The sequence below is a fragment of the Ischnura elegans genome, chromosome 11 (assembly GCF_921293095.1).
Source record: "Ischnura elegans chromosome 11, ioIscEleg1.1, whole genome shotgun sequence".
Lineage (NCBI taxonomy): Eukaryota > Metazoa > Arthropoda > Insecta > Odonata > Coenagrionidae > Ischnura > Ischnura elegans.
Window position 1 is genome coordinate 53,816,531 of NC_060256.1, and position 14,117 is coordinate 53,830,647.

At 36.3% G+C, this 14,117-nt stretch overlaps 1 protein-coding gene across 6 annotated transcripts in view; it reads left to right on the plus strand.

Annotated features, from left to right (window-relative positions):
* The window catches only part of LOC124167558 (tubulin polyglutamylase TTLL5), a 51,630-nt gene that overhangs the window by 14,702 nt on the left and 22,811 nt on the right, over positions 1–14,117 (plus strand). For all 6 annotated transcript variants that reach the window (XM_046545521.1, XM_046545522.1, XM_046545520.1 and 3 more), the window contains 4 exons: positions 6,828–6,934; positions 10,801–11,014; positions 12,232–12,485; positions 13,466–13,668. In XM_046545521.1, the coding sequence (XP_046401477.1) occupies positions 6,828–6,934; positions 10,801–11,014; positions 12,232–12,485; positions 13,466–13,668 (778 nt within the window). The remainder of the gene's footprint in view (positions 1–6,827; positions 6,935–10,800; positions 11,015–12,231; positions 12,486–13,465; positions 13,669–14,117) is intronic.

Below are 14,117 nucleotides of genomic sequence, written 5' to 3' on the forward strand. Positions count from 1 at the left end.
ATTTATTATCATTTTGAAGAATTATAACATTTTTGTTAAAAATATTTTTCACAGCCACAGGCGACGCTGAATGAATGTCTTTTTTCTAATTCCTATTAAAGAAAAGTCTTATCCTCTTGCGGATAGTATAACAAGAAGAGCTTTCAAAATAGGGCAAGAATAGGAACATTTGTGAAAAATAAGAGTAAATGAAAGGAGGAAAGTATAAAAAAATAGTGTTCTGAAAACAAAAATTTTAATTTTGTCGTGAGTATAGAGTCTATGTCACCGACTCATGGCCCAATAAAGCGGCATGCTGTCCCAGTTAAGCGGAGAATTCTCTGGGATATGCCTCTATTGGGTTCTGTTCTTCAAGATCTGCCCCAATTAAGTGGCTGCCCCAAGTGGACCCATTAAATGGAATCTACTGTATTGTCTTGAACAGTCCCTCGTGATAATGTATCAAAATATATTATCAACGCCATGTCATAAATTACTTGCAATGGATGAGTTAATTATTAGGTTTTTGTGAATGCACTTGTGAAAATACCTTTTTCTGAGATTCATTCCACGATTGAGTTTTGCTGATTCCATTCTGTATTATTATTATAGCTAAATAATCTAGTGTGTCTATTGCCATTTTCTTTTTGAGAAACTTCTATTTAACATAATTGTCTTTTTCCGCATTGTCTATTTCTTCATTTCTACCGATCCAGGTTTCAGCTCGTGATGCCATTTTTCGAGGTTGCCTTATGCCATAAAAATGGCATTGTGTGCCGAAACCAGGGTCTGTAGAAGGAAAGAAGTGTGGAAGTAGACAAGTGCTTTCATTGTGTTAAATATCAAAGATTTTCACCGAATTACAAAGGAAACTATCTTATATTCAGAAACTTCATCTGGTATTTCATCTTTGCCTAGTTGTATTTGGGAGACACCAATTTTTTTGGCATCCTTATAGCTTCTTTGGGTTAAAAAATCTGTCTACATATTAACTTAGCGATGCAAGTAGGTTGATGAGCAAAATCCGAAGAAATGGAAACAATTAAGACTTGAAAAAATTTCAGGAGAGCACTGATGAGGGTGCATTAGGCTTGCTTGTCTATCAACCTGGCAATATGAGATCATGCAAGTAGCAGATATTTTATTAACCTTTTGTTAATACTACAGTTATTATTTTCATGATATTACCTTTATTAGATTTCTAACATCATCTGACCGCTAGGATGTTTAACTCTGCTAACCTTTTGCTGGTTGAATCATTCATATAATTTTTATGAATTCTCAGTGTGTGAGTAATATTGCTTGGCCTAGCTTCTTGATTTCTGTGTTAGTATTTTACCTTTAATATATAGTTGTGAAATATCTTTGAATTAAGTATCTTTAAATTCTTCACTATCTATTTTCTTTGGTTAAAGCTTGTAGACAATGTTATGTTACACTTTTTAAAACACAGAATATGTTGTGGTATATCCTTGCCCCATGTTGCAGCTGATTCTTCCTATTCTTCTGTTTGCCTCAATTTTCTGTGACACAAATCTTACTTGAATCCATAGTCAGATCATTTGTTTGATAGAGGCCTTTTAATGGTGTCTAATTATGTATTTTTAAATCAAGTTACGTGCTTTCCTCAATTTTTTACATTCCATTGCATTTTTGTCTGTCAAATTGCTGTTCATTGTAGTGATTTTGCTAAAAAGATTGAAGAATTGCAGAAAAAGATTGAATAAAAATATGATCCATTCTCAGAGGGATACAGGTTCGTATCTCATTCATGGCAATAACTTTCTTCTTCTGCAAATTTTTTGGAATTTGAGAGTACATGTGGATTACTCATTAAGGGCTCACCACTGGCTAATTTTTGTTTTTTCTTTGAAAAAACTTTTGTTTCTTAAAAAATTGATCTAGCGAGTGAAATCATTTGGCCGTGATAAGTATTTGCACTTGAAGACAATATTCTGTAGTATGCTTTTGGATTAAACCTGTAAAATATGTTTATCTGGCTAAAAACCTTATGAATATTACTAAAAAATTAATTGGTTTTTTTTACTAAATTTCATTGTGAATGTGCGCATGAATGGCACTACCCGTACTATCGGTCATGAAATACTTGAGTCTCCTATATAATTTTCTTTCCTGCATAACATCATACAGCTGATCAGCATGTAGAATGTCCTGCTACTGAAATATAATGCAAATGAATTAATATGAGAACAAAATTTGGATGAAGATCAAAATTTGAACTCTATAGCCGAGATCTGTGATGTCCACTGCTTAAGGATAATAAAACAGTAGAATTTTCATTTAATATCGCTTATAAAGGGCAATCAACCATTTTTTATGAGAAACACTACTGCCAAATTTTATTCATATAGTGAAAAGTTAGCAAGTACACTTGCTACTACATATTTTACTGGGCTACATAAACTTATTGAAAACCTGTTGTGGAGGAAGCTTGAGAGAGCAATTTGGTAGCAAACAATTTGTTTAATCTCAATTTAGTCTTGTTAAGTTGATTATCGAGATGACATTTGTTTACCATATAGCATTCATTAATAAAACTGCTCAAATATCTGTTGTCAACTCAATACTTAAGAATAATATGCCACTGTAGTCTGTCCATAATATAATGTCTGAAAGCAGCTTTGCATATTTCTTCCACCTTTACATGACTGCTTTTACATTGCGATTAACATGTATTGCAGACAATGGACTTTGACAAAGGATTTGTACATATTCACTTTGAATTTCACATATTCATTTGATTTGTCTACTCTCTTTGCTCTTTGTTCATTAATAATATTTCTGGGTGTTGTATGAATCTCCCTTACACAGGGTTTTTATTTTACTTTATTATTGTACTTATTAATTCTCTCTTTTCCAATGGAAACATGTAGAATTCTATTATTTACAGATTAGAAAATATGTAAATTAGAAAATTAGCTTCTTAGCAGTGAAGAAGCAAAATTTTCGGCAGAAGCATTTGTGGTACCACTTTATTTTTCCCAGTTGTACCACGCCAATGCATTTGAGCATCATAATGCTGAAATCTGGTCTCCCAACTTAGCTCCTCTTTGAGATGGCATTTTGGTATCAAATGTGCATGGATTGCAGAATTTGGCTGCACTCAAATTATAATGCATTTAATCCATTTTTGCTCAAAGAATATTTCCAAAGAGGGGAAATCCAAATTCCAATTTGTAGAGCCACTTAATTTTTCTATTTCTCAAAGAAATAAAATTTTTATTACATATTTGGTGCATAGTGCCTGTAGAATGGATGAAACACAAGAAATGGTTTCAGGCTTGACGTTATAGAAAGACAATGTATCCATGATAAAAAATAAGCACCTGTAGTAATTTTCACACTTTAATATATGTATTACTTCACTACCGACCATGGTTTTGACTCACTATCATTTTCAAGGGAAGTTATCAGGAAGCTCAACTTTAACTGAAACAAATGAAAAAACCTTGACCTTCACTAGCACACCACTTTGTCTTCTGTTTTATGTCATCGGCCTTCATTTGTTCACCCAAACTGTTCTCCCTCCCACTTCCCTTAATCCACTTCCATTACCCTTGGGTCCATAGGTGAGAGTGTCTTTTTCATCCCCTTGAAAATGGCATAATTTATTTATTTTGTCGTATCCCGCTCGTCTTCGAACGAGATATTAGCGACAATACGAACGTCTCTCGAATGGAAGGATCTGGTGCCGGAAATAAAAGGAGTCACTCTGAATAAAAAAGAAGCAGTGACTTTATTCCCTTTACGAATGAACAAATATGTCCCCAGCCTCCTGGCCGTTCCAGCTCAGCCAGTCGCCACGCCACAACTCAGCCACGAGCCAAGCTAGGCATACCCTTTTAATCTTCCCCCCGGGAAGGTCCAAAAAACCCTCTTATCTACCCCTGGACCGACATCCACCGATCACGAGCGGGTCATCTCATAGACTTGCACTTTGGACTAGCATGCCTACAGCCGGCTCACGTGTAGGAATGGCTTCTGGATACTACAATTTATTTAGTCCAAAAATAGCACGAGGCCAATTACAGAGGTCTTTAATAATAATAATAGTTTTATTAGCCAAGAGAACCAATACAGATTAGTAAATGGTATAGGCTTCGTCAATACAATACACTGATGAATAACATGGGATGATATATCAGGTAACATTCACATAAAAAAGTATACATTTGGAAAGTTACATTTGTCACAGCATAAAATTTTAAGTACAAGCACTGCTCATAGAATACGTTTACAAATGTTTTCTTTACAATAGTTCATATATTCATCAACACTATACAAGGTATTTTTAATTAGGTATCTTTTGAGATTCACTTTAAAGAGTTCAATTGATGATAAATTTCTCAACTGTTCAGGTAGAAGGTTATAAAGTTTTGTTCCCTTATGGAGAGGACCATCACTACTCCTTTTTGTCTTTCTAGGAAGAACATGCAGGTAGTCTTTTGTTCTTGTCATATGCGAATGGTAGTCAGCATTTTTTGGGAGAAAATGTACACGCTTTTTTATGAATACCATTAAATTCAGAATGTAGAGGGATGTTACAGTCAATATTTTATGTGTTTCAAAGTGAGGCCGACAAGATTCTTTATATTGTAAATTTAACATAATTCTCAAGGCTTTCTTTTGTAGAATAAATATCTCGTTGCTATTGCAACTGTCACCCCAGAATATAATACCGTAAGAAATTAAGGATTGAAAGTTAGCATAGTACACATGTTTTAAGACACTCAAAGAGACACTTGAACGTAAGTGACGCAGTTGATAAATAGTACGTGACAATAGTTTGGAAACGGAAACCATGGTTGGTGGTGAATTTTCATGTGTTAAAGTGTGAAAATTACAATTGGTACTTATATTTTATCATGAATGGATAACAAAGATGGAGAGATTTCAAAGTGAAATTTTCATACTTTATAATGAGAGTGGCTGAGTCTACAGCTATGCAATCTGCTGTTCATTGATGCAAAAAGGCTTCTCAAAGTGAGAAAGCTATGTCTCCTCAGCATGGACAGGGAATAAACTCTATATGCTCTGATATTAGGGTGTTGGATGCATCGAGAGGGAGTGAGCACTTACTCAGCATGGGAGCAAGGACTAATATTTGAACTCAGCACCAAGCATTGATGAGTGCCAAGGCAAGTTACAGCCGAAAAGATCACTTCGAGAAATGACTTACAAGGGGAGATCACATATGTACCTTGCTATGCCTTTTTCAATGCCATATCTTTATTTATTTTTTTATTGTCACATGACAAAATTATTGTGTCTTACGCCACAGTAGTTGGGTGGCTCGTCAGAAAGATAGCATAAAAATGTTTATACAGATTTCATAAGGCCCGTAATTTTCAACAACAAAAGTGCAAGAGAAAATATAAGTGTATTCTCATTTATAATATAGAATATATTTACTGAAATATTATCGTCTAGATATTCTTCTGTTGAGTTATATGTTTTTTCTAACAGAATTTGCTTAATTTTATTCTTGGAAACATGGAAATTCATGGAAACATTTTTTAAGTCATTAGGCAAATTATTGTAAACCTTAATAACCCGTGTAGTAAGGACACTGTTTGTAAAGCTGTAATCTGAGTTGAAGGATCTATATTAATAGGCCATTTCTAGTGTGCAGTACGTTTTTGCTGCCATATTTTTTATGACATTCAGAATGCCAAATGCCTCTCGAAATGGGTAGTGGTTCTGGTTAATTAAATTGAAACCGGACAAAAATGATAAAATTGAAGGCAACAAAATATAATGCTGTGACAGAGAAGCGAACCCTGGTCTCTACATTTGGAGTGGACAGTACTAACCACTATACCACCACTCATACTGGAAAGAGGGGTGTTTTTTTTAAATTAAGCAAGGCATTTTAAACGTACCGCTTATAAAATAATTTATGATCGGCAAACTAAGACCGATTAAATGAAACTACTACCCATTCCGAGAAGCGGTCAGCATTCCAAATACCATAAAAAATGTGGTATTGAATGAGATGTGGCAGTGTATGTGGTCTACCCTTGTTAGTGCTCATGCTGCTGTCATTGTTTCTGGGTTTCCATCACATTGTTTAATGTCAGATCTTCTTAATATCAGATACAGAAAACACTCAAGGGGGGTGCAATAGATATCTTCAGTTGCCTTTTTTTATCGTAATAAAAAACAACCATGTCACTGGCAGAGTAAAAGGAAACTTTAATTAAAGTAATTATACACATATATGACAATGCCATCTTATGATATATAAAAGTCACAATTGTGGTTCTGCAATGTTTGGCAATATGGGTGGACCCGCAAGGGAGGGGCGTGTGCCCCCCATCTGTATCTGCCACTGGATCTTCTTCTGGTGGGATTGCCTGTCTGACTACCATCATCATGCATCAGTGGTGGATCCAAGGTAGGGAATATGGGCAGCTGAGTAGGGGGTAACCTCCCAGCAGTAGTGGGGGTCCGAACAATAATGCCATCCTATCTAGTGTAAATAGGATGTCCAAGGAAGGGACCTTAGCCCCCAAAGCCCCCCATAGATCCGCCACTGTCGTGCATCAAGCAACGGGTTGGAAACTCAGAAACCATAACATCATATGTTACTCATCAGCAAGTGCTCACACTGTACTGCTTTGTAGTGGTCATATTGTAGGGAAATTTCATAGCTGTTGCGGTGGCACCCCAAGTGTTCTCTCCCTCTGAGTGTGTCCATTGATGGTCAATTGGTTTCTTTTTTATCCTCATGGAGGTTGCTTCCTCTAGAATGAGTTGCTTTGACTTCAGCCATTGCTTTAGTCTTGTTCTTGGGGAGACCACTTCTAAAAAATACCCATTCACAGGTTCATCCCAACATACCTGACTTCAACTTATTGTGGACTGGTGCTCACCCAAAACCCCACCTTCTCAGGGCGCTCACTCCGTACCAAAGGGTCAACCACTTTCCAAGGTGAAGAGAGAACTGCACTAATTAGTGCTGCTTTCATTCCTTAACCTTCTTAGTGCTGCCTACTTGTGGTGCTAGCGAGAAATGCTAAGGGTAAATTTAACCCTTAGACTGCGGGAATGTTTTTATTCATTTTGCATTTTGATTGGGGGGAAAACGTATTTATAGATTTAACTATTGCTCGACTACCTGTAGAAGTTTCCCAAAATTTTTATTGGTACCCTAGTATCTTGTACTTGGGCACTTTCCCCCATGGTAAGGATTGCTTAGGGGCTTAAAGCTCTCCAACCAGTCTTCATGGCAAGGAATATCTCCTGGTATTTCCTATCGTACCGCCCATTTTCTATAGTTTCCTGCCTACTCCACCCTGTTATTATGCCTATGACAAATGTCCAGATGTGGGCCCATCCCTTGGTAAGAAAAAAGGAAGGGTTGCCCCGGATTATTAGAATTCACTCCCTGTGAGAAACTCAGCCAGGCTAGAAGGGCAAAATATTTCTTGCTTTTCTCCCACACGGCCTAGTAACTAAAATCATGAACTCCCGCAGTCCAAGGGTTAAATAATATATAACACCTTAGAAAAGAAATTTCTGTAAAGCCTTTTTTATAAATCAACATGCCATTTTTTTATTTTTAGACCTATGAAATTAATTGTTGACTGCAATATTTATCCTAATTTTTTCAAAAGCTTATTTACTGCATAAATATTAATTTGAATAATATCCTTCCTTAAAAGCTGATATATTACCCTGCAGCACTAAGAGGGTTACAGCTTTGCTCTTTAATTTCATTGCATTCTTTACTTTTTATGCATCACATTTTAAAGGTGGCATTGTTTATCTCATAATTCTTCATTTTGCCAGGACCTTGCATCATACCTAAATCAAATTTTGCTGGCTCAACTTTGTGGAATATTTTTTTCTCGTAGGAAGAAATGCAGCTCTTAGTAATTTGCACCATATTTATTGATTAATACCCAACCTTTTTCAGTGCAAAGGGGTCATTTACCTAAGGTACTATCTCTGATAATGACTGGCTAAACTTGAAAATGACACTATGGAGTTGGAAGTGGTTGGGTAACATGTAATGAATATGTATGGAAAATTACTACTTATGTAGCTACTTTATTTCTCCCATCCCTGGCATCATGCAAATGATGATTACATTTAAAAAAATAATGTTTTTCTGTTTTCATTGATCATTTTTGGATTACCTACATCAAAAATGTCACGATTATGGTGACAGAGACAGTGATGGACAAGAACGATTTGAAAAATCGAAAATTTTATTTCACCTTGTATCTTTGTTTTTTATTTTTAATGATCGCATGTATGACTTGGCATAATCGTTTCCTTTTTTGTGTGTTTCTTTGAGTGAATAGTCTCTCTAGTATCATCTTCAATGTCGTAAGAATAATTAATCATAATATTAATCAAGCCACTTTTTAAATAATGTGCTTTCTTTTTGTTCAAGTAAAAGAGAATAATATTTTAAGTGCTTTTATTCATTAGAAGTTACCCAATTGCATTAAAATCCACTCAAATTTGTGTGAATATTCAGGAAAACCAAAAATGTGAAAGTGCAGCAAAAAAAGCCGTAAGGAGCTGTGGTGCAATCCTCAAGGGTGTATGTAGCTAAGCATTAAGCTATCTTTTCACAGATAACTTTCTCTTCTATATGTACCCATTAGTTTTGATTCTAAATGAGTGGTGTTTGGCCTAAGTTATCTACGATTCAGGGTAAATACTGCCCAAATAGCACAAAGTAAGGGAGTTATCTGTTTCTTATGGTTTTCTTACGGAAAAAAATGATAAGCAGCTTATCATAAGCTTGGGAAGGAATGAATTTAGCGAAGAATGGGTAAGGAATGCCATCAAATATCCTCATTTTAACATTAGCTTCTTAAGCTGCTTGAGCAACAAAGGTGGGGGAACAGTGTACTACACATCTTATGCTGCTTAGAGCTCTGCCCTAAATAAATTTAAAGCCTATTAGTGAAATTCAGTGAGTCTTTATGACAGCTGAACAACATATAATAGAAAAAAAATTTCCTATAAAATGAATAAAACTTCAAGCAACTTGCCGTGGAATATATAAAGCATGGTATGCGAACCATTTCTTGTAATGAAAGAATAAAATAAAGTTCCGAGGGAAATCAAACTCATAGCCTTCACTTCAGTAGCTGTTCATGCTATCCATTACACCACCATTTCAGATGAGAAGTAGAGATGTAGGCACTGATTTAAAATGTAATGATATTGCCAAAACTTAAATGCAGCATGCATAAAATAAACTCACTTCATTCAAGGGCCACACAATCTGACATTTATTAATTTTATTTTTTTTAACCCAATGAATAAATTATTTATAAAAGAGTTTTCTTTCCCAAATTATCATTATTTTCATACATTACCATTCATATGAAAGTATGTTTCTTTCATATGACCATGGTTTTGCCATCATTTTATAAATGTGAATGATTTTCAAATAATGGCCTTATAATGTTATTTCTCCTCACAATGTAGTGGCACCAGGTATGGAAACATAATTCTTTAGATAAATGCCTTAATAAATCCTCTGAAATGCTGTAATAAATAATAACAACATCTGGGGAGGTGCTGAAAGTTAGGCTGCCATTTTGTCATTACTCTGATTGTTCTTAGATGTGGCCGTAAGAAACCCATAAGAAAAGGGTAACCTGCTTACTTATTAGCACCTTCCCTTTTTTTTACTTCCAGCCTATCTCAATGACCTATGATGTCAACTGGGAAATGAAAAAACTCCAATGGGCGTAACGAGGGGTCCTCATTGCAGGTACAAACAAAACACTGTGTTGTTATGCTGGAATGGGAAGATTCTCAGCAGTGACCAACCCCAGCCTCTCCACCAGAAACCCTTCACAAATCACTCGCTCAACTCTGAAGGAACCTTCGCGAGGGTTTAGGGGGGCCTCGCTAAGGCGTCTTCCGTCGAGTAATCAGACAACCAATTACTCGCTCAACTCTGAAAGAAACCTTTGCGAGGGTTTTGGGGGACCTAGCTAAGGTTGCTTCCGTTAAGTAATCACACACACGCACAATCAATCATACAAATACAAAACTTACTCCTTGGCTATACTCCGGGAGAATTGCTCGAAATTGAGCCATGGAAATGCCACCTGAACGGGAGAAAGTACCGATTTCGGAATCCAAGATTCCCTTCTCAACGCAACTGAGGATTTGAGCTTCACTTAAACAAAAGTTGAGTGATGTCCTCTGCTGAGAATCTTCCCGTTCCAGCATAAAAACACAGTGTTTTGTTTGTACCTGCAATGAGGTCCCCTCTTTACGACCGTTGGAGTTTTTTTCATTTCCCAGTTGACATTGAGGCCGTAGAGCTCAACCTTTTTATTTATTTTGACCTATAATGTGCTGGCTGGGTAATTTAATATTCATGTGGGTGTATATTGAGCATATGTATGTGGGTAAATACCCAAAAAGTTAAACATGCCTCAGTAATGAATGAATTTTCAATAATTTGGGAAGAAAATTTATTTTGAATAATTCATGGTCTTGTTAAAGACCTGTTAGTCCTTAAAAATTTAACCTTGAAATATTACTTTGCGCTGAAGCTCATTAAAATTTAAATATACCTCCCATGAAGTATTTACCCAGCCTAAAGGATTTCTCTGTAGATTCTACAAGAAAGGCTATCATTAAATTGCAACTGTCTGTGATGGCAGTGGTACTTCAAATGATGGTTCTAACTTGTTAGCCATGAATGTGCATGGGAACTGTCATACACAATTGCATGTGATGGCTTGATTTTAGTGCTGTGCAAGACTTTTTGTGTGAGCAGTATGATTTCTGAATGTCTTTCCACCAATTTAGATCTTATGAGTTGACAAGGAAGGATAGACTCTACAAGAACATAGAGAAAATGCAACTGCTGAAGGGTGTCCGCCATTTTGACTTCATTCCGCAAACCTTTGTCATGCCTGGGGATTTCCGCGAGCTCTGCTCTGCCCACCATCGTGTTCGTGCGCCGTGGATTGTGAAGCCAGTGGCATCGTCACGTGGAAGGGGTATCTTCATAGTCAATTGTGTGAGTATTCTTTATCATTTAAGTGTTAATTACACTGGGGAACGGTCATTTTGTTGTCTTAGATCTATGACTTGTTTATGACTAACTTTTGGCCTATGGATAAGAAAATTACCTCAGTTTTCATCTATCACATCACCTTTTTAAACTACAGGATACCTTTTTTTGTCTCATACGGCATACAAAATTTGCAAATGAAGGAGTTTAAAGGAAAATCTTACCTCATACACTGTCCATACAGAAATTCCTTTTCATAATATCCATAAAAATTAGTTTTATCCTTTTTTAATTTGCACAAAGGTACAGATATGCATGAATGACAAAAAAATATCTGTGTAGGCAACCGGCACAATGCCAAAGCTCCCTTATGAAGCAAATTGTAGGCTATGTGCCTGTGTCTCACATAGTATCTCCTGCATAACTGGACTATTATGCACATGTCGCTGGTGTCCTACAGCATCAGTTACCTGGCATCAGTTGGATAAGATTAATATTAGCCAATTGGAGAGTAATGATGCCTCCTATGATATACACGAAATCTGGCAGAGAATGGTCACAATTACAAAAGGAATGGTGAAAAAACTTGACATAATAGAAGAAACAGAAAACAACTCAATTCAACAGAAAAAAAAGTAAAAAATTATTCCCCAGTGTTGTAAGTATTCAATGTTATGGGCAGACAGGTCAAGCTGGGCAAGTGGGAATACATACCTGCTGGGGCTCATGGCCCTGCGTGAGCCCAGGGCCTAAACCTGCAAAATATATTTGTGCTGACCATTCCTTATGAACTTAATGTCTTGTGGGTGCTCTGTAAATTCATGATACGAACTTCCGGGTTGTGTAACTGAGTGAAGTTTAGAGTTCTATGCTGGGGGGTGGGGGGCAGCAATCCCACCAGGGGGTATAAGGCAGTAAAACGGAGGGGGTATTCCATAGCCCCTGAATGTTCTTGGAAAATTTGTTTAAATTAGCCTATGAAAACAACACTTTACGTACTATCCAAGACTAAAATTTATTTAAAGTCATAATGTTTTCGTTTTCATTGTGCTTTTTGGACAAATTACCATTTAATTGTGTGGAGGAATAGTTTTCAAAACCATTTTCAGAGCAAAAAATCTGTAAATTCTATTCCAGCCTTGAATAACTTGTTGCCTTGGCCAAGTGAATAGGTTTGGCCTTGAATAATCTAATGAGTGCATGTTTCTTTATTTTTTTCACAGCCTAATCAGGTGCCAATGGAAGAATGTGTGGTTGCGAGGTATATTGAAGACCCTCTGCTTGTCGGTGGACATAAGTGTGATCTTCGCTTGTACGTCCTAGTCACGTCTGTAGACCCTCTCATCATATACATGTATGAAGAGGGTCTGGTTCGATTTGCAACTGTGAAGTATGACTCATCACGTGCCCATTTGTGGAATCCTTGTATGCACTTGTGCAATTACAGCATCAACAAATATCACTCGGATTACATTAAGTAAGTACTGCTTGAAAATTGTTGGCATAAAGGATGACTCATGTGGCTTTTGGTTGTTCTAATATCATTTATTACTGAATTCTTTGTTTTCAAGTAAATCTTTCTTAGTGGCATGTGAAACTAGGAAATAAATAATAATTATTATTCTTTTTCATAATATCACTAAGAATTAGACCTAAATTTTTTAGGTCAGCCTCAGTCATTTGTTTTTCAGAATTCCCCTTGTGCGTCAAAAAGAAATCCATAGTTATTTTCCAGTTTAGAGTAGACTCCAGATAAGAGTAATACCTTAGTCTCAGTTGAGTTTATTTGTTAATTAAATCTACCATTTTCGTGCTTGCAATTCAAGGGGTTGGGAATGAAGAATTTCAGTTTTGTTTCCTGATATTTTTTTCATGTTGTATGTCATTTGGATGGGACAAAAAACGCACATTTTCCTCTGCAATAATTTTTTCATGAATTGATTATGCCTTTGGGAATATAATTATAAAAAGTGTAGTTTTTTACTGCATTTTTTGAAATGCTGGCTGAATGTCAAACCTTTGGCCAGAAAAGGTAAATATGTAGCTTAATGTGTGGTATTTCCCTCCCCAAGATTGTGATTGTAGCTTATATAAATAATTTGCCTATGTTTAAGAAATGATTAAGGTAGAGCAGTAATAATTATAATTGCCGGCCTCGGTGGCGGTGGGGTCCTTGCCTGCCAAACCGTAGGTCGTGGGTTCGAATCCCACCTGGGTAGGAGGTCCCTATCCAGGGCATGGATTTTTGTGTTGTGTAGTGTTTATCCTCCGTTGTAAAGGCCTTAAAGTGCTGTTAACGGGGAAGTTAGAACTAAAAAACTAAATAATTTTAAATTGAGTATTTTCTTTTGGTAGTGCGCATTTAATGTCATTTTATGATGGATTTGGTTGAGCTTTCAAATGCTTGCATATAGAATTTTTGGATTCTTATTCATTTTTGAAATTTTCCATCTCAAGGAGTGAGGATCCATCTGCTGAGGACTTTGGCCACAAGTGGACTTTAAGTGCTCTCTTGCGGCATCTTCGGGCAAATGGAATTGGTGACACTGCAGTGCTAATGCAACGCATTGAGGAAGTGGTTGTGAAAGCAATACTTGCGTCAGTTCCTCCAATGGTGGCTGCCACCCGTATATTTGCGCCACATCCCCATAATTGTTTTGGTAAGTTTGAGTGATCGATTGAATCTTGTTTGATTGATTATGCTGTAGCTGGTCCCTTAGTGTTAAAAACTGAAATCAGTGAAAATTTGCCTGAAAATTATGTTACTATTAGTATCTTTGTGATACTTTCGACTGAGCGTTACAATTTTTTGCCATTACTTCTTCCGTATGGGGTGGAAAACATGCCTTCAGGGGTTTATTAACTAAAAAAATAAAAATGCAAAATTGTTCTGACTTCTTACAATGTGGATCTTTTTTGGCATTGTATTAAGTTATATGATGAAAAGTGAAGTTTGCCATGAAAATATATTTGGCTAGGCCAGATTTGAACCTGAATCTCCCGAATATTTTTCATAGCAAATTTCATATTTGGTGTACAGGGGTGGATCCGGGATTTTTTTCTGGGTGGGGAGGAGTCATAAGGGTCTGACAGTTCTTCTCATATTTGA